General features: G+C 42.9%; 1 protein-coding gene across 2 annotated transcripts in view; it reads left to right on the top strand.

Annotated features, from left to right (window-relative positions):
- The window catches only part of ARHGEF28 (Rho guanine nucleotide exchange factor 28), a 279,388-nt gene that overhangs the window by 220,082 nt on the left and 33,182 nt on the right, over positions 1-26,124 (top strand). For both annotated transcript variants that reach the window (XM_045847808.1, XM_045847809.1), the window contains 9 exons: positions 4,716-4,970; positions 6,512-6,588; positions 11,356-11,534; positions 12,521-12,612; positions 14,487-14,669; positions 17,050-17,184; positions 20,531-20,631; positions 23,420-23,458; positions 23,553-23,600. In XM_045847808.1, the coding sequence (XP_045703764.1) occupies positions 4,716-4,970; positions 6,512-6,588; positions 11,356-11,534; positions 12,521-12,612; positions 14,487-14,669; positions 17,050-17,184; positions 20,531-20,631; positions 23,420-23,458; positions 23,553-23,600 (1,109 nt within the window). The remainder of the gene's footprint in view (positions 1-4,715; positions 4,971-6,511; positions 6,589-11,355; positions 11,535-12,520; positions 12,613-14,486; positions 14,670-17,049; positions 17,185-20,530; positions 20,632-23,419; positions 23,459-23,552; positions 23,601-26,124) is intronic.

Genomic DNA, 26,124 nt, shown 5'->3' with positions numbered 1-26,124 from the left:
CATTTATTAGTTGGACAAGTTAATTAAATGAGCCTGTTTTTTCTATTACCAAGGAAGAATAATAATCCTTATCTTGTGGAATTGTCATGAGGATTAAGTGAGATTGTCTCAGAAAATGCCTGGCGCAGAAATTGCCTGGTATAAACAACGTGCTCAGGAAGTGGAAACTGATTTCATTATCTTTATGATGATCAGTTGGCTTAGAGATAATAAAAAAGACACCATTTTCATTAAGATGCCATGTAAGATCAATGAATCTTATATGCCAACTCTAAAAAACATCAACTTCTAACATCCTTTTGCTGAGAAGGACTCTGCGTGAGCAGCATCTGTGCCTCATGTCCCATTCCTATTGCTGCTTCTGATATCACATGAAAGGAAATGCAAGCACAATATACAGAGAAAAGCCTCATAAATTTTGTTTTCAGGAAAAGAATGAAAACAAAATCAAGACTTTCAGTTTGTGTTATTTTCATATTTTCTTAAGCTTAATACACTACTTCAAAGACTAACGTTCGCCAGGTGTATTAGATCAGCTCCAAGACTCATTCCATGCCAGACTCATGGTAGAATGAACAAAGTTGCCTACTGTGTGCCAGATGATAGTGAAGACATTTGGCTCTCACACACAACTGCCATAGGGGCTGTGGACACCACCTCCTTAGGACAGACTCTACCAATGACCAGTTCCCTCTGGCTACTGGGAACATTGGTCACAACATTCCCAGTAGTGCTTCTCAAGCTGTGTTAGGAATTACCTGGGGATCTTGGTTAGGTGTAGATTCCCATTTGGTAGGTTTGAGGTACAACCCAAGGGAAGTATTTTTAACAGTACTCCCAGGTGGGGCTGGTGCTCCTATACTTTGAGTAGCAAGCTATCGTAAGACACTAATTTATCTCTGAAAGTCAAAAGACTTTGAGCCTTTCCTTGGCTCTGCCCCAAGTCACTTTGTAAACTCAGTTTTGACTTTCTCTACTTGACTTTCCTATTTGTGAAATGTGCTCTTTAGAAAGAAGAACTTTGTTGTGGGCGGGGGTGGGGGGTGTTGTTTAGTGGCCAGCAGGTGTAGTAAAATAGTAAGGAGTGTTCTTCCCCGGGCCCTGAGAGAGAATTGTCCCTGTTACAGAGGAGTGTCTGGATCTGTTCCTTGAGGCTTTCTAACAGATCCTCAATATCTATTTAAGACATTTAGAACTTGAAGAGCTTAGACCCTTTGGAGGACACAAAGTCCTCATTCCATTTGACTGCTATTCTTACATGTTTATTTCTGCTGCTCTAGGCTCTAGAGAACCTTTTATATTCTCTGCTAATTTTTTCTCATATTTTAGCACCTTCTAATCTCCTGAAACTTTCTCCTTCAGTTCCATTTGCCTCAGAAAACATCAAGTAGGTGGTTTTTAAAATCCTCAAATACAGAAGATAGCTACAGTCAGTTTCATCCAAAGTTTCAGGATGCTGTTCCAGAAAGCCCTCCAGAGATTTTGCTAAGATTATCCAGAGATAAGTGGAGGTGGTCACAGCAAAGGCAGTCCTGAGAGGGAAGTTCACAGGGGTACAGGCCCACCTAAAAAAGCTAGAAACATTCCAAATAAACAACTTAAGCCCTACATCTACAAGAACTGGAGGGAAAACAACAAAGTGCAGAGTGAGTAAAAGGAAATAATCAAAATCAGAGCAGAATTAAAGGACATACAGACTAAAAGAATAATTCAAAGGATCAATAAATTCAGGAGCTGGTTCTTTGAAAAGATAAACAAAATCAACAAGCCTTTAACCAGATTCATCAAGAAAGGAAGGGAGAGGACCCAAATAAATAAAATCAGAAATGAAAGAAGAGAAATTACAACTGATACCACAGAAATACCAAGGATTGTAGGAAACTACTACAAACAACTATATGCCAAGAAATTTGAAAACCTGGGTGAAATGGACAAATTTCTAGAAAAATATAATCTTCCACAACTGAATGAAGAAGAATTAATACAATCAAAATGTCCATACTACCCAAAGCAATTTATAAGGATGCAGCAGAATCCCTGTTAAAATACCAAGGATGTATTTCACAGATATAGAACAGACAATTCAAAACTTTATATGGAATCATAAACAAATGGTTCCCAAATAGCTGCAGCAGTTTTGAGAAAGAAGAGCAAAGTAAGAGGGATCACAATACCTGATATCAAACTATATTACAAGGCCACAGTATTCAAAACAGTCTGGTACTGGCATAAGAACAGACACAGAGATCAATGGGACAGACTAGAGGGCCCAGAAATATGCCCATGTCTCTACAGTCAATTAATATTCAGTAAAGGGGGCAGGAGCATAAAATGGAGTAAAAATAGTCTCTTCAACAAATGGTGTTGGGAGATCCAGACAGCTACATGCCAAAAAAAAAAAGAAAAGAAACTTGACTGCCAATTTAGGCCATACACATAAATAAACTAAAGATGGATAAAAGACTTAAATATAAGTCATGACACCATAAAAGTCCCAGAGAAGATAGGCAGGAAAGCCTCAGATATTTCATGCAGCAATATTTTCACTGATATGTCTGCTAGAACAAGGGGCATAAAGGAAAGAATAAACAAATGGGACTTCATCAAATTTAAAAGCTTCTGCATGGCTAAAGAAAATATCAGCAAAATGAAAAGGGAATCAACTGTATGGGAAAATATGTTTGCCAATGATACTTCGGACGAGGGTTAGATCTCCAAAATATACAAAGAACTCACATGACTCCACTTCAAGAAGACAAACAATCCAATTAAAAAATGGGCAAAGGACCTAAACAAACACTCCTCTAAGGAGGACATACAGAGGGCCCAGAGACATATGAAAGGATGCTCAGCATCGCTAGGCATCAGAGAGATGCAGATTAAAACCACAATGAGTTACCACTTCATACTGGTAAGAATGACCATCATAAACAAATCAACAAACAATAAGTGCTGGAGAGGTTGTGGAGGAAAGGGAACCCTAATACACTGTTGGTGAGAATGCAGACTGGTGCAGCCACTGTGGAAAACAGTGTGGAATTTCCTCAAAAAACTAAAAATGGAACTGCCTTTTGACCTGGCAATTCCATTGCTGGAATTATACCCTAAGAATTCTGAAACACCAATTTGAAAGAACCTATGCACCCCAATGTTTATAGCAGCACAATTTACAATAGCCAAGTTCTGGAAGGTAACCTAAGTGCCCATCAGTAAATGAGTGGATCAAAAAACTGTGGTATATTTACACAATGGAATACTACAGAGCAGAAAGAAAGAAGGAACTCCTACCCTTCTCAACAGCATGGATGGAACTGCAGAGCATTATGCTAAGTAAAATAGGCCAGTGAGTGAGGGACAAATACCATATGATCTCACCTATAAGTGGAACCTAATCAATAAAACAAATAAGCAAACTATAACCAGAGACATTGAAATAAATAACAAACAGAAACCAGAGGTGAGGGGGAGGGGGGGAAATGGGGGAAGGAATGGGAAGGGTCGTCAAGGAACACGTAGAAAGGACCCATGGACAAAGCCAAAGAGGGGAGAAGGATTGAGGGTGGGAGGTGGGGGCGGGTATAGTGTGGCAAAGTTGTGGTGGGAAAATGGAGACCACTGTACTTGAACAACAATAAAAAAATTATAAAAGAAGAAACAGGTTTTATTGTAAAAAAACAAAAAGAGGAGGTAGTCAGTGTTTTTGAAGAATAACAACTGGCTCTGGCTGGCATGGTTCAGCAGATTGAGCACCGGCCTGCAGACCGAAGGGTTATGGGTTCAATTCCTGGTCAGGGCACATGCCTGGGTTGGGGGCCAGGTCCTCAGTTGGGGCATGCAAAAGGCAACAGGCTGATGTTTCTCTCACATATCAATGTCTCTCTCTCTCCTCCCTCTCGTCCCTTCTCTCTAAAAAAGAAATAAGTAAAATTAAAAAATTAAAGAATAACAACTGGACTTGGTGAGTGGCACGAGCCACTAGGCACAGTGCCTTGGTCCATAGTTTTAGTTTTAAAAGTGTTTAATGTGTATCATTGATATATTCATCTTCATGCTAATGCCTTTGTAAATATAATTTTGAGTGTTAACTTATGGAGGGAGGGATCCAGGGAAGCATCTGAGTCTGGGGCCCACTCAGGGCACCCTGAAGTTCCATTCCATTTTATGAAAGGGCTAATGAGGGCCTGTGGCTTGGTTGCTCGCAGGTACTTGGTGTGGGGATTACCGGATTACCTGATTACCTGCGTTTGGGAAGGCGGAAGGAAGGCCTGAGTTAGTGTATGTGGTGGGGCAAAATCAGGTTAAGAGTTGTGAGTGTGTGAAACACAGGATTTATTTTTGTACTGTTACTTATAAATTACTGTATGACTTCTACATGCATGGACAACTGTACGCCTACCTCTGCCTCTCCCTGGGTATAGGACGTCCCTGCTGTGGGGGGAGGTCAAACCAGTCCCTAGAAACCAGACTGCCTATTTTCACAGTGTTTCAGCCAAGCACATCTGATAAGCAAATCTTTTCTAATTAAATCTTTTAACGGTTCTTTTGGGAGGAGGGGTGCATGGTGATAATGTGATATTCATGTTTAATCCAACCTTTTTGTTATGAGATTTTTGTTATCTGGATGACACATTTAACTGTATTTAAAACTGTAGGGAAAAATTGTCTTCCTTAGCCCTGTGGCTTATTGTATAATGTTCTTTCTTTTTTCCATGCAGAGAAAACAGAAGAACATAAAGACTTATGCAAAGCTCTTTGCTTAATTAAAGACATGATTGCCGCAGTGGATTTAAAAGTCAGTGAATATGAGAAAAACCAAAAATGGCTTGAGATCCTAAGTAAGATCGAAAACAAAACATACACAAAGCTCAAGAATGGCCACGTGTTCAGGAAGCAGGCGCTGATAAGCAAAGAAAGGACTTTGCTGTACGATGGCCTTGTTTTTTGGAAAACTGCTACAGGCCGTTTCAAAGGTACTATAACTCCAACAGACCGAGTTCTCATTTTTTCCCCCTCCACACATGTTATTTGTTTAACAAAGGGCAGATTTTCTAAAGAAACCTGGTTCAGAGACGAAGCCACACTCTTGGACTCTGGGTCAGTGGGAGAATTCTCGTGGGACCGAGGTGTGCATGCCTGTAGGCCGTGTGGCCAATGCAACAAACCTTTGGTGGTGGCTTGCTGCTCTAAGCAAAAAGCCGCCACATGTATTTTATGAATGCACAAGTCTGTGATGTTGGAATCAAAGGAACTGAAAATTCTGCTAATGGTTGGCACAGAAATGTTGATCTGGCGATTGTGTATTTAAAGTGAGGTGGTACACCTGCACACTTAGAGTCTGGCGTGTGCCGCCTGGCTCTGGACTGAGGGGGAAATGAGCCCTGAATGTCATCTTTGTTACTGAGTAATACATGTATAGACATGTTTACATTTGGTGCAAATGCTTCCTCAGTGCTGTTATTTGCTAGTGGGCATGAGCTTGACTCTGGGCCTAAAACAGTTTATTCAGATGCTTAAGTGCTGATTCTGTAGTGAGCATCTTGCCTGATCTGGGCGTTCTAAACCCTGCCCACACTCTAGAATCAGCTCTGGAGCTTCAGAAATTTACAAGTGCTTGTCTTCTCCCATAGATTCTGAGTGTATTGGTCTGGGGGTGAAGCTCAAGTACAGGGACGCTTAACAGCTCCCACGTGAGCCTGCTGTGCAGCTAGGTTGAGAACTTCTGGTCTCTCCTCCTCGTTTGTAACACATCTTAAGATCCTTAGGTTAGCACTGGGAGGTTGTCGAGTCCAGGGGAGGATGGTCAAGTTTCAGTGGTGGTTGCCACCACTGACTAAAGTGGAAGCTGACGATCAGCAACTTGCCGCATTGCAACTAAACGTCGCCTCAATTACAACATTAACCAACGTAAAATATGAAGCGTAGTCTGTAGATCCTATGTGTCCAAGTCATTTGCTCTTTATCCATTTGACAGAATCACTAGTTTGGCAGCTATGTGTCAGAATGGTTAGTGTACAGAGAAGGTGGTTCTTGTGCACAATTTGTAAGGAAAATATCAGATTCAAACTTCCTCAGATCTAGATGGAACAAAATAGCAGATTTTTATATATTTAATTCAGGGCAGAAACTGCTTTCTAACATTTTTAATTAAACATCTTTAATTCCCCATAAAGGTAAGGGCTTGCTCCAGTCTATTAAACCCTTTTTTTTAATTGGATTTTTTTTTCCTTTTTATAAGCTACAACATTAAATTTTGCTGGAGGTTTAGCAATACTTACAGTTATACATATACTCATGCATACCTAAACACAGCTTGTCTGTCAAGTTATTCATAAAAATATCTTTGGCTATCATAATACAGGCATTTTTATAAAAGTCTTATAATTAGACTAAATCTTATTCTCTTGATTTCTAATAAATTTATTTAAATTTCAAACACAAAATCACAACGTTTAATGATGGCATTTGAACCATGGTTTGCTTCATTAATACTAACAATGCTTTTTCTTTAAAGATATCCTAGCTCTCCTTCTGACTGACGTGCTGCTCTTTTTACAAGAAAAAGACCAGAAATACATCTTTGCAGCAGTTGTAAGTATATTACCATGAGATACATATTTTAAATGGCTTAATCCCACATGTCCTTGAAAAAATGCCTGAAATTCCTAGTGACATTAAGTAGTCATTGGCAAGAATATGCCCCTGTTCTATCCCCATTGAAATTAGTGACTGCAGTGTTTAGTAACACGCATCTGATCAGATTTAACTGGCAGGGTAAGTGTTGAGTTATCACAACCAGAATAGGTAGTTAGCTGGTTCAGTAGCTTAAGCCACTGTGAAAATATTGAAGTTGTTTGGAACTAGTTGGTGAATAGGCACTGCCTTAAGTACCCCCAGGTGACCCTATGCATCTGGTTATCCTGCCCTTGACTTTCAGCAACTCAGATGTTAGTGCTGGTCACTTTTGGTGCCTCGCTCCCTGTGCCCAGTGGATGGGCCTGCTCTGCCTGTTGCTAACCCCATTCACAACTGTCATGATGATTCTTTTATCCAACAAGAAAGCACTATCCTGGTACCTGAAGTTTAAAGATTGTTTCTTATTTCTACTATAATGGTTACAAATTAATAAGGCTATTCATGTAACAGTTACCTCAATAGTATGTTATGTTAATCTTGCCGGCAGAGTTAGACTTAGATTAGCAGTGAAACCAGGGTTTTGAAACATTACTGACACAGCATGTTGTGGTCCAAAATGACTCGCTTAAAGAAGGAAGATGCCATCAACTAACTCCTTGTCACATCACGGAGCATTGGGCCCCATGAGAGGAAGAATCTAAGGTGCAGCACCAGTGTGGACAGTGTCGTAGTGTCTCTAAAATGCCAGCAATTGTCGTCTGTTGAATGCTAGGATGTTCAGGTATCATTAGCAGATATCAGTTCCAGCTGGTTTTGGCAAATTCAAAGCTGAATGAATTTTCTGTTATACTGCTCAGAGTAAACAAGAAGCATGCCTGCCCAGTGACGGGTTCCAGGAGGAAGTGGCTGGATCAGAGCCTCACTTGGGTGTCCATGCTTGTCAGGTTGGCGCAATGGGCTTCTTCACCCTGTTCAGCGCATTGCCTCTTATTAGTACAGAGATGCAGGTTGAGAAAAGGTCAGAGGTTCTTTCACAAAGCTACACCAGAGGATTGTAGGAGGCCTTAAACAGTCCCCATGCCCCTGGTCCATTGAAACTGTATATTTGCAAATCTCATGACAACCTACTGACTGGTCTGGCACCCCCTCTCTGCAGTTATCTGGGATGCTCTGGAAGAACACAGAGTAAGTGGGAAGGCAAGGTCATGTCATTTGGCCTGTGGGTTGGTGAGAGCCCAGCTGGAAGAAAAAATAATTTACACCACATCTTTATAGAAACAAACATTCTTCAAAACCAAAGACCTAAAGGAGAAGCACATCCTGCTTCTTGGGTGATATTATTGGCCAAGCAACCTGATGATGGTCAAGAATTAGGCACAGCATATAGACAACGATTTTATTTTCGAGGACAACAGAGTGCTGGATTCAGATCAACAGAGTGAGTGGGATTTTGTTTTCGAGGACAACAGAGTGCTGGATTCAGATCAGGCTGTGGTATTTAACTTACAGTATGACTTCAAACAGGGGTTTGTCCCTCCCATCTGGCCTCTTGAAGAGTTGTCTGGGCCTCCTGTGGATCACATTCACCGTTAAAGGGAACTGTGGGGATGCAGTCTACCAAATGTCAGGCTGAAGGCAGCCACAGCCCAGCTTCTCCTGGTAAAATGTGTTTGGCAGTGGACAACAGTAAGACAATGCTGATACTGCTTCCTGAAGACATTAGCCTGGCACGTGGTTGCCTTCATAAAGGCCGGCTAAGCCCTTGCTGACGTCAGGAAGCAAAAGAGCAACCATTATCCCTAAAGAGTCAAGTGCACCCTATTGTTAAATCATATCCTTTTTTACTTTCATCACATACCTTGAGCTGACACAGCCCAAGTGTCACAGATATCCCATAGTTCCTGTCTTGAGGGAACCGATGCATCGGCCAAGGGTATACTAATACCTGGATTTGCTAGTTCTCACCTGAGTGTTTTAGACAGTTGTCTTCACACTAATACCCACAGTGAGATTCTCTGTCCCTCATGCTATTAGAAAAACTTCTCAAGTAAATGCTTGGTACATGTCACAGAAGACATGATGAATTTGGAAATAGCCAGAAGATAAGCAGCTAAAGGTAGCAAAAGGGTAGAGTAGCTTCCCTAAAAGATAATTTTGTTTTTAAAGAGGACTCAGCTGGAAATGGCAGTAGGGCCCCAATACATGAAATGAGGAGGAAGAAATAGATGTGTTCACTAAATCCTGGAACACTGAGTCTAGGAGGGTGTCTTAAATATCAGAGAAGGTAACTTTGAAATGAGTGACCAATAAAACAGAGTGACCATATAGATGTGCAAGTGCAAGTTCAAACTAGGAAGTAACCTTAAGGTCTCGTTATCACAGTGGAATCACCAACAGAATTACCCACTGGTGGAATCAGCCACTTTGTGGGTCACAAAGGATGTAGCATAATGATGCGGCTAAAGGCAGCAGCTCCTTTTCCTCTCCCTCCGTGGCGGAGGTCTTCAGTCCAGGGCCTGCAGGGGGTGGGCTGGGATGTGAATGAGTGAACTAGACTGGGCTTGGTGTCAGGGGGTGACAGAGAGGGGTGGGGACCGTAGTGAACTGGTGAGTACATGCCCTGTTGCAAAGCGGGCAGGGATTATGCAGCTACAGTGCGTTTTTAAATGAGGATATGGGTCCAGGATTGCCAGTCTTCTGCTTTTCCACAAATCCAGAAATCTAGAATTTTTATGTGGAATTCCTTCATTTTTAAATGTTGACAATTATCCAGAGAAAAAACCTGTTTTTAAAATGCAATGGCATGAACAAAACATCTCTGCAGTCTGGGTGAGGCCTCTGCACCTGAATCAGTTTTTGACACCTTATCTCCAAAGTAGACACATTACCTCTGACCCTAGAGATTTAACTGGAATTGCCGATCATCTCTGATGTTTGTGTGATTAGTGTGAGTAGTGATAGACAGATCCCTGAGGCCTCCTGGTCTGATGTGATGTAGTTAATGCTACTTTCTACCCACTTACCTATTTTTCATTCTTAAAATATCTGCCTCCACCCCTCCCCTCCCTTTACAACACTAACCAACTGGTTCGAATAATTTCCCTCTTGCCTATGTCTTAAGCCATTCAACCTACTCTGCCTCTTTATACAAAGACGCTGTTTATATTGTAAGCTGAGGGTGCTAAAACTGTGCATTGAAAGAAGGAGAGGAGATAGGGTCTTGGACAGTAGGTCTGTAATCGAATGAGGGATAGTCCCAGTACTTGGGAGCTCTCCCTCACTGGAGATGGCCAGGTTCGAAAAGCATAGCCACAGAGCTGCTTTGGCTTCTGTTTGCAGAGGCTGAGCACGGGACTGGGTAGGCCAGTAGCCTGTCTCTCTTTTTATTTTCACTTTTTCTGCCCTGAGAGGGATGGGATGAAGCGGTACTCTGGGTGGGCCCCTGCTGCACCTTCAGAGGTGGAAGAGCCCTGTGATGCTGGGGAAGCGAAGCCAGCGCCCAGGAGTCAGCAGTGAGGGATGGAGCGGTGTGTTCTGGATAAAGGTGTCCCTCAGTCCATGGGGGAGAAGCAAAACCACGTACTGCGGCCGACTCTATAAACAGTGGTGGAAGCCACAAACCAAAGGAGATTCTTCCTATTTACCCCCAAAATCATAGCAGGCATTTTTTTTGGCTATTCTTTCAACTGCAGCTGACTACCTATTGGACATCACTAGGATCAGAGTCTTACTCTTCTTTGAATCCCCGGGACTTGGAAGGGCACATTGGTCACAGTCAGTGTTGGGAGAAGGGGTGATTTAATCATGACTTGGATGCCACATTTTAGACTTGCCTCCTATTCCCCTCTGATGAAACTAAGCTAAGTCTAGTTCTCCAGAAAGTCATTGAGGACCTGCTCTGTGTAAGGCACTGTCAGACATATGAAGATGAGTTGGAAACACTCCTGCCCCCGGTGGCTCCCCTGGTTGGTGGAAAGGAGAAATTTCAGACAGAACCGTGGAGTTGTTTGCCATGCTCCTGCAAGAGCAGAAGACACTGGCTGTGCCAGGGGAATCCAAGCCTCGCCTCCTCAGTCTTGCCTTTCATTTTCACATTCTGCCTCTTAGCACTGGTATTCTGTGTCCATCACCTTTGGGAAACAGCATTGACGTTAACTGCCCAGCCCAGCAGACTCTTTAGGCGGGCTTCCAGGCCTCTTAGTCTCTTTGTAACACCTGATGTACTATTTCCTATCCCATGCCCTTCTAGAAAAATCCTTCCAACCCTGACTGTGGCATTTTGGTATTTTTCTTAATGCTCTGATTGTTCCCTTTTTGAAAAAGCTGTCCTTTTATTTTACTTTATTTCTTGTTGCAAAGTAGTTTTATTTACTTGCAGCAAGTAATGAAGACAGGGGGTTTATATCCAAAGCTCTGCTTCCCCGAGAGGAGGCTTAACCGTGGCCTGCATACGCTGTGGTCAATGACACGTGGTTCCTTTAAAAGTGACCCTGTCAACCACCAGTTCCTAAGGACGGCCATCCTCCTGCATCTTGTTTCCCCATCCTCTGCTCACCATGCCCTTTCCGTGGGGACCTTACCAACTTCCACAGCCCTTGGGAACACATGGAAGAGACACTAAGACTTACCTGGCACTGTTGCCTCCCTTCGCTAATGAGTTGTGTGCACCCCTCACTGTAGACAGGGTGCTGCTTCACCTGCATGTCTTCCTCTTTCGTGTAGGACCAGAAGCCATCTGTTATCTCCCTTCAGAAGCTCATCGCTCGAGAAGTGGCTAATGAGGAGAGAGGCATGTTTCTCATCAGTGCTTCTTCTGCTGGCCCCGAGATGTACGAGATTCATACCAACTCCAAGGAGGAACGAAATAACTGGATGAGACGGATCCAGCAGGCTGTGGAGAGGTAACCGCCCCTTCCGTCCATCACCTAGGGAGTGGGCTTGGTCAGCTGGGGGCAGTGTTCTAACTGTATCTCCTCTGCATGAAAACTTTGCCTCAGCCAGAGCATCCTGCATCCTCCTGGGATAGCCCCTCTTCTGTAGTGCTGTGCTCCGCCTCCGCCTGCATGTAACCCCCTGCCGCCCCTGCCCGCACAGCCCTGCCCACCTCGGGCGGCTCACACTCACTGCCTTCGTGAAGACCTCTTTGGCTCCAGGGGTCTCTTTCTTACCTGACATTTGTTACCACTCGCTCTCTGAGGCATCAGTTTGGTGCTTGTCATCCACTGCCTTGTAGCTGGTGTCATTTTTTTATGTGTCTATACCTATTAGATTGGAAGCTCCTTGAGGGCAGGGACTGAAGAATCAACCAGTAAATGTTTTTCGATGAGCGGGTCGAAGTGCTCTAAGTCAATGCACTCCTGACTGTTGTGCAAGGGCAGTTTTTATAAGTGGGAGAGGGAGGTTGGGGGAGATCATTCTTAATGGTAATTTGATTTGTTAGATCTTGAATGACCTGACATAAAATTTCTTCATCGCCACTGTGCCCTCCACAACCCAGCACCCACTCCCATTCCCTACAACTCCTCTACTCTACCCCATTCACAGAACCACCCACAGGTAGCAGAAAACAAAAGTTATTATTTTAGTCATATCTAATGCTGGCATTGATGTGTGTGTGTGTGTGTATGTGTGTACATGAGTGTATGTAGATGGGAGTTTGTTGGGAAATTTGAGTCATCTTACGTGGTTAACTCTGAGAGCTGTGTTATATTATGTAGGGTCCTTTATATACTCAAGAGAACCAAATCGCTCGGCCTGGGCCATGATGAATTCTCTTTACGCTGAATTTTTTAAAATAATTCCACTGCCAGTCCCCGTGTCTTTCCAATGAACCTAAAGATGCTTGGGTTTGGTTTCAGTTGTCTCTCTCGACTGCTGTCTTTTCCAGTTGCCCAGAAGAAGAAGGGGGGAGGACTAGTGAGTCTGATGAAGAAAGGCGGAAAGCTGAAGCAAGAGTGGCCAAAATTCAGCAATGTCAAGGTCAGTGCTGGCACCTCTGGTTCCCTGAGCATTGTGTGTGTTTGTGGATGTAGAAAAAGCCCAGGTGTCATGAGTGGAAAGTTATGACTGACTGATTAATTCTGTGCCTATAAGGCCCACCCTAACCACTTGAAAAGCAAAAAGTACTAGTACTAAAAGTGCTTAAATAAGATGTATCTCTCCCTCCTTCCTCCTTTTTGATTAAGAATATATATTTTAAAAGCCATGGTTCATATATACCATGGAATATTACCTGGCTGTAAAAAAAAAGGAAATCTTAACCATGTGTGACAGCATGGATGGACCAAGAGGGTATTGTGCTGAGTGAAATAAGTCACTTAGAAAGAGACAAATACCATATGATTTCACTTATATGTGGAATCTAAAGAACAATATAAATTAACAAACAAAACAGAAACAGACTCATAGAGAACATTTTGATGGTTGTCAGAGGGGTGGGAGGGACTGCGTGAAAAAAATGTAGGGATTAAGGAGTACAAATTGGTAGTTACAGTACAGTCAGAGGGATGTAAAGTACAGCATAGAGATTATAGTCAGTAATGTTGTAATAACTATGCATGGTGCCAGGTGGGGACTGGAAATATCAGAGGAATACTTTGTCAAGTATGAGATTATCTACCCACTATGCTATACACCTGAAACTAATACACAATAATACTTAGTGTTAAAAAGAATATATTTTTAAAATTCTGCACATAACATGTGCAAAACAGTAACTGTGGTTGGTGTGGCACAGATGGGCCTTAGAACTGCTATCCAGTGGTTTGATTTTAATCTTTTTTAATCCTCACCTGGGGATATGTTTTCATTGGCGGGAGGGAGGGAGGGGAGGAGAGAGAGAGAGAGAGGGAGAGAGAGAGAGAAAGAGAAACATTGATCAGTTGCCTCCCATATGTGCCCTGACTGGGAATTGAAGGGAATTGAACCTGCCACACTTTGATGCATGGCTCCAAGCAATTGAGCCACCCAGCCAGGGCTTCAGTGGTTTATTTAATTTTAAGGCCCAGCACTGTTAAATCATAGTTGTCTGGCTGTGAACAAGGGACACGAGCTTTGGTCCTCGGTGTCCAACTCTATGCAAGAAGGAAATTAGGTTATCTCAATGGTTCTCTTCTCTGACTGGACATTAGGATCACTTGGGGGAGGTCTTTAAAAATTCTGATGCCTGGGCCCCACCCTCAACCAATTTAGTCAGAATCTGTCGGGTGGGGTGCAGACATTAGTATTTTAAACTCTCCCCAGGTGACTCTGAGGCAGAGAAGACTGATAACCCCTGGAGTAGATGCTGGTTAAGGTCCCTTTAAGCTCGAAGAATCCTGGGACATGTTGAAATCAGAGGAAAATGATGCATGCAGAGATGGCCAAAGAAATTGGATGTTTAGAAGGGAAAACAGAAACCATCGTGTTTGGTTCTGACCAAGGCTGGCTGAAACCTGAGCAGTTTCTGGCCTCCGCATTGTTTTCTCTTGTGGGTTTCACTCCTTGTGGATGAGCCACTTCAGTCTCATTCCTGAGCTTGATGCTTAGTCATGACAGAAGGCAGCCGCACTGAGAAATGGCTTTGGAAGTTCTTCTGGAGTTGCGGAGATGAGAAGGGAGAGGGACATTCGTTCAGTACCTCATTTATGGGAAATACAGTGGAAGCTCAGAGAGCTAAGTCATTCGCTAGAGGCTACAATTCACTGCATGGGGTAGTTAGGATTTGAACTTGGATTTGTCCCGCCCAACAACTTTACTTTAGCTGTTGGAGAACACGGCCTCCTAATCGGCAACTTCTTTGTCTTGTAACTTGGACTTTCATGATAGTGGTTATATTCATGGGATAACCATCTGTGGTAAACACTGTTTCCTAGAAATACTCTGTAATCAAGACCAACAAATCTGCACGTATTTGGAGGAGAAGCTGCATATCTATGCTGAACTTGGAGAACTGAGTGGGTTTGAGGATGTCCACCTGGAGCCCCACCTCCTCATCAAACCTGACCCTGGAGAGCCTCCCCAGGCCGCCTCGCTATTGGCAGCAGCCCTGAAAGAGGGTAAGTTGCTTCCAAAAGGATGTGGCTTGACAAATGCAGGAGGTGTTTATCGACACCCTGCTATGAGCCACGCACCATGGTCTTGGTGCTGAGGATGCAGCAGAGTAAGACTAAGTCCTGACTCCCCTGGAATCTGTAGTCCCGAAACAGCAGAACATAAGGAAAGACATGCATCAGGTTATGTCAAGTGCGATAAAGAAAGACGAGCGGGGTGTGGGGGGTGGAGAGTAATGGAGCTGAGGGTTCTGTTTCGGACAGGGCGGGCAGTGAAGGCCTGTGTGATACAGTGATGTATCAGCAGACCCAAGGAATTAAGAAATCCAAGTAGATATCTGGGAAAAGAATGTCCGGCCTGGGGAACAGAAGGTACAAGGCCCTGAGGCGGTGAGTGCCCCATTTGTTTGAGGAACGGCAAGGAGGACACTGCAGGTAAAGTGAATGAGGGGCGGGAGGTGGCAGGAGATGAGCCAGCGTTAACTGGGACTCAGATTGCCTGGATGGAGGTAAGGATGTTGACTGTCATTCTAAGTGGGATGGGAGGCCTGGTGGGCTTAATCCAACCTGTTGGCCAGCCAGCAACATCCACACCGAGAGGGTTAGCTGGAATTCTTAGCAGGGTGAGGTAATTAGCTTTGGAAAAAAGGACAGGTTTGTCACACACCTTGAGTTGTCTCTCTTGGTCTTTGCTTTGCTGCCTGCTTTTCTTCCCTCCTTTCCTTCCCTCTTTTCCCCTCTTCTGTCTCTGCCTCCTGACTTCCATCCACCCTTCAAGGTTCTGCTTGGTGCTCTCCTTTAAGAAAGTTTTCCTAATCCCATTGGCTAACAGCCCTCCTGCTCTTCTGAGCTACTACTGCAGCACTTTAAAAATAACTTTTTATTTTTCCGTAACAGTTGACATACAATACTGTATTAATTTTAGGTGTACAACATAGTGATTAGACATTTATGTACCTTACAAAGTGACCACACTGATAAGTCTAGTACTGACCTGGCACCGTATATAGTTATTACAATACTATATTATGGGTTATATTCCCCATGCTATACTTTACATCTCATGTAAAGTACATCCTGTTTTTATAACTGGCAATTTGTGCTTCTTAATTCCTTTGCCCTTTTCACCCAGTTTCCATCCCCCCTCCCATCTGGTAATCATCAGTCTGTTCTCTGTTGGTGAGTTTGCGTCGTTTTATAGTGCTCGAACACCTGGGTGATGGAACGTAGCACTGAGCACATGCTGCCTTGTAGTTCTGTGAGTTGTCTGTGTCTCTTCCTCCTCCAGTCTCCAGACTCTCCTTTCCGGTGATCATGTGCCCAGTAGCCCCTGGAACAGAGTGAGCTGTCAATTTGCTAAATTAAATCAATGGACACTGTTTTAGAAATATTTATAGGGTCCTCAAAATAATACTATTCCACATACTAGTTGAAAATCTTTGATTGTAAACTAAAAACTTCCTTAAAACCTTACTAAATTTTTTTAAATTTATTTTTTTCCCACATTTTTTTTTGTTCAAGTACCATTGTCTCTCTATTTCCCTCCCACCACTCCCTCCTCACCCCAGCCATCCCCACCTCCCACCCTTGATCCTACCCGCTTTGTCCCACAGGCTTTGTCCCTGTGTCCATTATACATGTTCCTGAAAAGCCTTTGGTGCTTGCTGAAAGTGCAAATTCCCTATTTCCTCTCCTGGACAACCTGATCCAGTAGGTCTCCGTGAGGTGTAGGGATCTCTCTTTGAAGACATGTTTGGAGAAATACTCTTTTGAAGACCAGCTAACATTTCAAAGTAGCAAGTCTTAAAATTCTAATTCCCAATGTCATATTTAAAGTAATTGAATTTTCCAGTAAATTAATTGAATTAATGTACTGAAAGTTGCCCTTGAGGTATTTTTATACAAGTTTGTTTTCCTTTATTGGATTCTCTATCATGAAATGATGCTTGAAGTATTGGCCTGGATTGCAGGCTGGCAAACTTGTCCCTCGAAGGGCTGTATGGTAAACATTTGAGGCGTTGCTGTCCACACACAGTTTCTGGGACGCATTATTCTTTGTGTGTGCATGCATGCATGTGCATGTATTTTGGCTACTCTTTAAAAAAATAAAAACCTTTTGTTTCTGGGCCATATAAAACCAGACGCAGGCCAAACACAGTTTGCCAGCTCCTGGTCTGGATTTAATATATGTGCATATACATGTATGCACACACAGGGCAGGGCACATGTAGGATTGTAGTTGTGAGTACGCAGAACACAGAGTTTATTCTTGTGTTATTTATTAATTATTGTGCTATTTTCCATATGAACAACTGTCAGCCCCTCTTTACCCTCCCTGTATATCGATATTTATTTTTAAATTTACTTTTGTTCTCCTCTTCCTCAGCTGAGAGCCTACAAACCGCAGTGAAGGCCTCCCAGGCGGGCGAGGCGTGCCAGCCCTCCGAGGCGGGGAGCGGAGAGTCGGCCCCGGCAGAGGCACCCGCTTCTCACGATGATGCGCCCGGACCGCCTGCTGCGTGTAAGTGACAGTGCCTGTGCGGGGACCCTGCACACGTTCCCTGGAGTGTGCCGCGGTCACCTGAAATGAAGGCGATGGCTGTGTTCCTACTTGAAGGGGTCATAATGTATTTTTTAAATGTTGAAAAAATGTGGAGAATAAATATGCTAGCCTCCCTTTCATGTAATAATGACACTCCTGTACCAAGGACAAGCTTGAAGAAGACTTACTTGGTGGGGTATAATGCTCTGTTGCCCAGGTAAGCTTTGTACCTTCCCCCAAACTTACTGTCTCATTTTTGATATAACTTATTGAATACAGTTTTGAAAGAACTTTTCAACTTTTTTGGTTTTTGTTTTTTAAGAAAGGGTCTCTGCAGTTCTCTAGAGAACAAGTCCTTTCACTCAATCTCCTGCGCATCAATGGGGAAAGCATAACTCAAAGAAGTAGAAACACACACACACATCCAAGGTTTGGTCGTGTGGGTAAGAGGGCGGATGGGCCTGGAGAACACTGTGCTGAGGGAAGTGAGACAGCCAGAGAAGGACAAGTACCACACGACCTCACTTACCTGTGGACGCAGAAACTAACAAACAGAAAGAGACTTTTAAACACAGAGAACAGACTGACAGCTGTCAGAGGGGAGGGGCGTCGGAGGGCTGGGTGAAAAGATGAAAGGATTAAGAAAAAAAGACAAAACTCGCAGACACAGACAACAGGATGGTGATTGTCAGAGGGAGGGTGGTGGGGCAGACGGGGAGGGGGATAAATGGTGATGGAAGGGGTCTTGGGGTGCTGAGCACACAATAGTGTACAGACGATGTGTTGTAGAATTGCACCCCTGAAGCCTATACAATTTTATGAACCAGTGTCACCCCAATACATTCAATTTTTAAAAACCTTCAAAAGAAAACTGGAAAAAAAAGCAGAAGTACCCAAAGCCCCTTGATCAGTGTTGTCATAACTTCAGGTCAGAATTCATTTATTAAAACTGTTCTGCTATTTTTTAAATACAGAAAAATAGAATGTAAAGAATTGATTTAGGTAACTCCCTGAACCTAATTGTACTTTTATATGTATAGTGGTAAGCTAACTATTTAATTCCCCAAAGGTTACTGAGATAAGAGTATAAAAAAGATAGTTAAAAAATTTTTTAAAAATTATGTTTGGGTGGTAAAAACCATACTCCCACAAGGTCTTATATGTTTTTAGTAGCTAGAGATTGGAGGATTAAATGTTTTAGAATTTCTCTGCAAACATCCCTTGGATAATTAAGGTATATGGAAGCAGAACAGGTTTTAGTATTTTCCCCTCTTAAGATTGCTTTATCTAATCCTGGGTTTCTATTTTCAGAGTGTGCACATATGTTTTTCATTTAAACACAGCCCCGATTCATCAGGGGAGTTACATTGCCCTGGGTGATTTCCTCGTTAAAGAAGAGCCTCATTATGCCGTTGAGGAAGTTCTATCTAAAAATACATGCAGGGCTCTGCTGCTCTCGGGCTCACCCCGCACAGCTGGGAGGGGCTCCATCCCTCCGGCTGCCCTGCCGCAGCTGCTCAGGGCACGCGGCTGCACCTCCCCTCCCCGCAGACCAGGCAGTGAAGGTGTTCCGGGTTGGAATCCACATCTCCCATGACTTGGGAGAGTTCCCAGGGACACTATGACATCTGCCAGAACCCGAGAGGCTGTTGACAGTGGTTTCCCATCAGGATTCATACAGAGGGGGGCAGGGTTGCATTGGTGGGGTCTTGCACCCCAAAGACCTACGCAGCTCTGGGCTGGACTGGAGCATGGGGCTGTAAGAGATGGATTCTCTTTATAAGGGTGGTGGGGACAAGAATACCATCCCTTAGTGACGATGTATACCGAAGGGTCCATTCTGGTTTTGACTTTGAGGACAGTGTCAGCCTCAGGTTGCAGACCAAGCGAGGCCCTCTGGGTTTGGTCCTTGATGGACCCAGTCAGGTGGGTGAGTGTAGTCTACTGCCTGTAAAATTCTGGAGACCCTCGCGTCCACTCTGACATCGAAGACTGGAATAGAGGGACATGATCTATATTCCGTTCTCCTGCCTTCGTTGGACTCCCCGTCAGCTGCTTTTCCCATCTGTTGGCCCTTGTTTTTATGAAGGGGGAAGAGAGAGAATGGTTAATTCTTTTGAGAATGCTTTTGGCATCTCTCTAAGTTAAGAATAGTGCCCAATAGTGGAACCAATATTTTAGTGACACAAAAGTCTCTATAAAATGTCTCTTCACTATAAGTGAAGACTATAAGTGAAGTCTCTTCACTATAAGCTTTGAATGGCTTGGACAAAATGAGCTTAATTTTTAGCTAATATAATTTGAAGTTGTTTCTGCTTAAACAAAAAAAAACTTCTTTGTAACAGAGGACTCTCATTTAAACGAAGAGGAAAAAAAGTATTTCCCTTATCAGAAATAAAGTTTCATGATGGCACTGGGGAAAAAATTATATAAACAGTGCCACAATGTGAATATCAATTTCATCAGGGTCCTGATTGGACCTGCTTCTGATGAAATTCTGTGTGTGAGAGGGCTTTAGAAGGTTGTTTTAATCAGTGTAAGCTGAGTAGACTGTAAGTTTAACTGAATTCACCTGGGTAAAGAAATAAAATCCCTCCAACTGAGATTTGATGAATGGGGTGAAATCTGTAGGTGGTACTTAAAAATATTTCTGAACTAGAAGTAATCTGTATTTTTATAGGTTAAATATGTAGCAGTTTTAATATTGCAAATTTAGCGCATATACAAGAGTTGGGAGGGAAAAATCCACTTGGAAATTATTTTAAAAAATCAGTTGGAGGTAGGGACAGGTGAGGTCATGAAGCGTCAGCCACCTTCCCCTGCTCAGAATGATGATCCACTCCTGCCCGCTCCCTCCTGAGCCCTGTTTGTGGCCTGCTGTCTCGGACTGGCCACCAGGGGGCCCTCCGCAGACCTGTCCTCGGCGGGGCCTGCCAGCCCTGCTTTCCCCACATGCCTGTTTTCAGCCTGGCCCTCCCCAGGCGGCTTTTTCCCCGGGAGGTGAAAGTGCGATGCAGAGCCTACCCTTTCGGTTTCACCACCATCACACGGCCACCCCTCTACAAGAAAAGAAGCAAAAGAAAAAGATGGGCGATAATTGATGCCATTTGTCAGTCTGGTACCTATTAGCGTGTACGCTCCCTGGGGGCAGGGTCTCCGTGTTGCTCCGCACTGTTGAGGCTCCTCATAGGAAAGTGTCTGATGCGTGTGATTTTATGGTGCTCGTGATTGGGAAATGTGGGTCGGCTGTGTACAGAAGAGCCCAGTCCACTGGCTGATGTGTGATGATGTCCTTTTTGTTTCTGTCTCAACGGTGTGCTTCCAGCACTAGTCGCAGAAGGGACAGGAGGAAGAGGCTGTTGGGATGTGGATCCCGGGACCCAGGGTGTGGGAGCTGACTTGGCGGTCTCTGATGCAGGGGAGAAGGTATTGTGAACCGATTTGTTAGCAAATGGCCCCAGTTGCTGTGTTTAATGAAATAACCTCAGGCCCTGGTCTGTCCACGGCTGAGGGTGGTGTGGATGTGTTTTCCTGAATTGTTCTCAAGTTCAACATTCATGTTTATACTTTCTAACTGGTTTCTTCTTAAAATGTTCTTGATCTCCCTATATCATCTGGGTGTAAACAAAGAAACACTTGAAAAGTTATTAAAACGATTTAAAACTCAGTGTTTATTTGTGTGTCTACACTCTCTGCTGGTCTCCCTTTCCCTTTCTGTGCTTTCTTTCACCCGCTGCAATGAGCAGCTCCTGGCTGAGGGGTGGCCCTGGGCCCTGGGGCCTTTATGCGACCAGGCGGCACTGGAGCAGCAGAAATAATTCGGATGTGGGAATATCGCTTCTATCTTTCTTCTTCTTTCTTTTCTTTTCTTTTTCTTTCTTTTTCTTTCTTTCTTTCTTTCTTTCTTTCTTTCTTTCTTTCTTTCTTTCTTTCTTTCTTTCTTTCTTCTTGGGGCCTCTTCTTTTTGGACATTCTATCCACATAAATTATAACACTCTCTTTTAAAAATTAAATGTGGGAGACTTCCTATTAACTTCTCTGAAGCTGAGACGTCAGGAACAGGGAATAAGAGCGCGGTTCTGGGAGGTGGCCCGTGGGCCTCCCCAGGGCCGTCTGGGCTCAGGGGGTGCGCTGTGTCTCAGATTGAACAAGGTGAGCTGCCAAATACCAATACATGTCCATGTGGGGAATGGCGAGTGTCGGATCTTTGTGTCTGTCACATCTTATATACATTTTTTGTATAAATATGCAAATGACTGAGAAACCAAATCCAAAGATAGTGTTTAAATCCATGAAAAAAGACGGCTGTGGTTGAGTGTTTAAAATGTCATAAGCCAAAACGAAAATAGAAATTCAGTATTTTCCTCCACTTGTTCTGACTGTATGCCTTCTAACTTCTTTCTTTTAAAAATGTTCCTGCTTTCCATCCTTTTCAGTGGAGACTTCACTTTGAAGTTTGTAGCTTCCAACTGCTTCTACTTTATTAGAGAAAGGAAAGGGAGTAGGTTGCTTACTAATACTTTTCTCTTGATGGGAAGCTGCCTCCCACCCTAAAGTCTTTCCTTCCATGATTCGGTCACAGGTAAGTGAGATGAAGTGTCCAGCTTCCTCTTTGGATGAACCTGTCTGGGAAATTTGCCATTAACGAAGCATTTTGATAAACTAAATGAACTGACAGATAAGGCAAGATCACTTGAAATTAAACTTTCAAAAATATACAATGGATATTTTATAATTAAAGTCCTTAATAAGGTAAGGGTTTAAAAAATTTCTAAAGAATTTAAAAAATTAAATTTGCGACCCAAATAGGAAAATATCCTGTGTGTAAATCAGCGACTGTAGCTATGTAAATTGGCCACCAGGTGGCGGAACAACTCCATTAAAAATATGATGTTAAACATTCCTGTCTTGTATCAAACCTGGTGTCGTTCTTGGAAATAAGTAACCGCACGTAGCATAACTCAACTCATTTCCATGTTTCCAATTTTTATAGAATATAAAAATTATGTATAAAACAATCTTTTTATTACAAAAACCGTGGAGTGTGGAGCAAGGACAGAACCAGAAATAGGGAGAGAATTCTAATGACCCTCAACTTCGTTTTCTTTTCCATCCTTTATCCATCCTCTGGAAGAGGTGCTGACTAATAATGGAGTTAATTAGCAGTGTGAGGGAAGAGTTCTGGCAAGGTCATCAAGGCATCGTTACCAGCCTGAACTAATTAATTTAGCAAGCCCAATGTTACCTGAGCACCAGCAGCTGTGGTTTTATTTAAAGCTGCTCAGACTAGAGCAGTGGGAGACTGGAGGCTCCTGGAAGGCAGGGAGTCTGCTGACCTTCCATGGCACAAGGTGTGGAACACACACTGGGTGACTTATGCTTATTTGTAGAATGGAGTGAGCCTCCATTCCATGCCAGGCAGGTTTCTGGACAGAGCAGTGAATACCCAGATGCAATGCTCTCCATGGGCTTACGTCCTAGTGAGAAAAGATGGCCAGTAAATGAGTAGACAGATGTTCACTTGAACTCTGGAAACTGGAAACCCTTACATCCTCCCATGCCCCTAATGTGTGGGTGGAGAGACCCCGTGCTCTGGGAGCATTTAGTCCCTGGTCACCTGGTTCGGGGCCTCTGCCAATGGTGGTTCTATGAGGCAGTCTCAGAACATCCAATGAACCCCGAGAGGGAGGATCTGGAGCAGGCCAGCTGAGTGCTCCCCTTTGGGCTGCCTCTGGCTCTGCTTTCTTCTTTCCACCTCCGGCTGTTTGGACTTTGTGACTCTCAAACATTGAGACAGGGAGCTTGAGACCAGGCAAGATGTTCTCTAGCTTCCAAATCTGGCCTGGGAGACAACCTCAACCCCGGCACAAGAGAGCTCAATTTATAGCGTGGTTTGTGCAGGGTAAACATAGTCACTTACGGAGAGTGTGGAGCATTTCCTTACCATCATCCCTTGTTGTTTTAAAGAACGGTTGGGTGAAACAAAGCCATGCTTCTCAAATACCAAGTTTGCTCAGAGGGGCTTTCATTAAGTGATGGTTCATTTGTACAGACTTTGATTTCGGGGGGCTGGGGGGAGTGGGGACAGAGTCACTACAGAGGAGTTTAGGGAGAGTGAAGTGATTTACGTGAGATCATAATTTTGGGAGCACTACAGTGCAGCTTTTCAAAAGTAGAGTGATTATTCATTTTCTTATGTTTTTATGTATTTTAGGTGGAATGTAGAAGTTTTCCAGGTTCCTCACAGTCAGAGGTGAGCTAAGTGTACCTTACCTATACCGCCATCCTCTATTTGTGGATAATAAATGCTTTTTCAAGAATTTGACACTTAGGATCTTATTTTTCAGATTATACAAGCAATACAGAATTTAACCCGTCTGTTATATAGCCTGCAGGTAACTACGCTCCTCTCATTTTTGACCTTGTGAATGTTTCTCTTAATGTAATTCACTTTATTTGATGATTCCCAGATTTTTAAAATTAGAACATTTGTGAGGCAGTGAATGATCTTAAAAGAGTGCCAGCCCCCACTGTAACACAGCGAGATGTGTTGAACCTCACCTGGTTTTGTAATCACGAGGCAACGCCACTTTTACATTGTATACCAATCTCTTCTGAAACCATAAAACAGTTCGTATCTGTGAAAAATGCTGGTGACTATGACCTGGCTGGAAGTTTACAATGAAACTCTTAGGCGAGTGTAGCATGACTTCACATTTTCTGGTGAAAACTCAAATTCACACCTGAACTTTTTTCACTTCCACATGTTGGCCTTAGGCCTTTAGAGCAGTTAAATAATTCATGTACTCCTTCATTCCTTTGTTTGTTCATCCACCCAGCATTTACCGAGTGTTCTCTCTGTCCAGGCGCCATGCAGAGGGCTGAGCGTACAGAGGCAAAGGACCACAAAGCCTGCTGTCCAATGACTTGCAAAGATAGACATAGACATCATGGTTGCATTTAGGATTATAGGTCTGGATGATCCCTTAGGCCAAACACAAGAAAGGCTGAATGCATCTAATTGCTTAATCTGTGGATTAAAAAATATTTTTAAGTGATATCAAAGCCATGGTTGTATTGTAGACAAATTTGTAGAAAAATCCAAGGATACAAATCAATAAAATAAAATGACTTGTGACTCTATAGAAAGAATTGTTATTGTCAGCTTGGCACGTCTCCCTGCTGTTTTCTGGAGTTGTTTCACCTGTGGTCTTGGAACCCCTGCCGCTCTGTGTCATGGGCTGTCATTCTGCAGCGCGAGTTTGGTGGCTGTGGAAGGTCCTGGTCCATGGCATGTGTGCAGTTCCTCGGAGTTTACACTTCTGTATTAATAGCACTCGTGACGGCCTTGCACACTAATTTCCTCGAACATTAGTCTGTGTTTCCTTAGCGTCAATTACTAGAACTTTTCTTTAGGTTTTTAGTAGACATTGCTGACATAATCAATACCCCTTTCTACTTCTCAATCTGAAAATTGGTCAAGGTACCTAGCTATCTTAATTTTAATTGTTTGATTGCTGTTAACATTAAACTTTTCCCCTACTGGTTTATTACCAGTCATACTTCCTATCTCATACCTGTTGAATAGTAAAAGAAAATAAAATTAAGTCTGATCTCAAGTCTTCACCAGAAAAAAATGTGCAGTCATACTACGTTTGACGTTTTCTTCTTCGTACTTGAACCGAGCAGGACTTCTTTCTCTCGTGCTGTATCCGTCACCTGTCTCTTCTTGTCCTGGCACCACCACCTCAGTGATTAAAGTTTGAGGTTGCCTTTATGTGATGACAGTGCCACCAGTCTCCTCTTACTACTTTTCTATGCTTATCTGCATGTTCTTTCATAAGAGCTTTGGAATTATGACAAGTTTCTTATCTTTCTACCAAGACTGTTAGAATATCATTATACAAGGTGGGGCAAAAATAGGCTTCCAGTTGTGAGTATGCCAAACACAGAGTTTACTCTTGTATTGTTATTTATTAATCATTGGGTTATTTTCCATACAAACAACTAACTGTAAACCTACTTTTGTCCCACCTTGTATTTACGAATTCAGCTGGGGAGAATTGGCACTTTTGCAATAATTAGTCTCTTTTCTTAGAACATGTTGTTATTCATCTTTTATTTTATGCTCTTCTGGGAAACTGTGATTATCTTCATGTAGGTACTGTGTTTTGTTTTGTTTTTGTTAAGTTTATCCCTATATATTTGTCTCTTTGTTCCTATTGTGAATGGAATATTTTTCACTATGTTTTCCCAGTAGTGGTTGCTGATAATAAGGATATTGATTTTTATATGTTTATTTTGTAACTGGCTACTCATTGAATTTTATTTATTTTTTAAATAATTTTTCTGTTACTTCTTTGGCATATTCCAGATAGAAAGTAAAATTTTGAAAATGATGTTATTATGGCTATTTTTCAATAATTGTATCAGTTTTATTTTCTTGGCTTACTGCTTTGGCTGGAACTTCTGAACACAGATTAAATAATGGTGGTAATAGTAAGCATTTTTGTCTTGTCCAAAACTTAGTGGCAATGCCTTTATTCCTTACATTAGACATGCTGGCCTGGGGCAGATGTTCTTAGAGACTGGATTTATCATGTAAAACAAAGATTCTTTCCTTTCAGTTCTGAGAGGGGGTGTGGTTTGAGTATAGCTCATTAACTCTGGGGAGATGAAACCATTGAGCACCCCATCCTGTGTTGCCCGGTGGAAACACTCCCAGGGTCCTGGCTCTGCTTTGCAATGTCCAGTGCAGCCCTACATGGGTTCAAGATTCAGAAAGGCCAGGTGACCTACCTGAATGACCTAACTTTTGCAGCTCGTTAGGTTGAGACAACATAAGATTCTCTTACTCAGAGTTGTGAGCTGGCCTAAGGAAATAGGCCCTGAGAGATTTCTGTCTGTGGCAGTCCTCTC

This window comes from Phyllostomus hastatus, unplaced genomic scaffold (assembly GCF_019186645.2).
Source record: "Phyllostomus hastatus isolate PE091 unplaced genomic scaffold, TTU_PhHast_1.1 phas_contig_58, whole genome shotgun sequence".
Classification (NCBI taxonomy): Eukaryota; Metazoa; Chordata; class Mammalia; order Chiroptera; family Phyllostomidae; genus Phyllostomus; species Phyllostomus hastatus.
The sequence above is the reverse complement of the archived record's forward strand: the minus strand, read 5'-3'. Positions and strand labels throughout refer to the sequence as shown.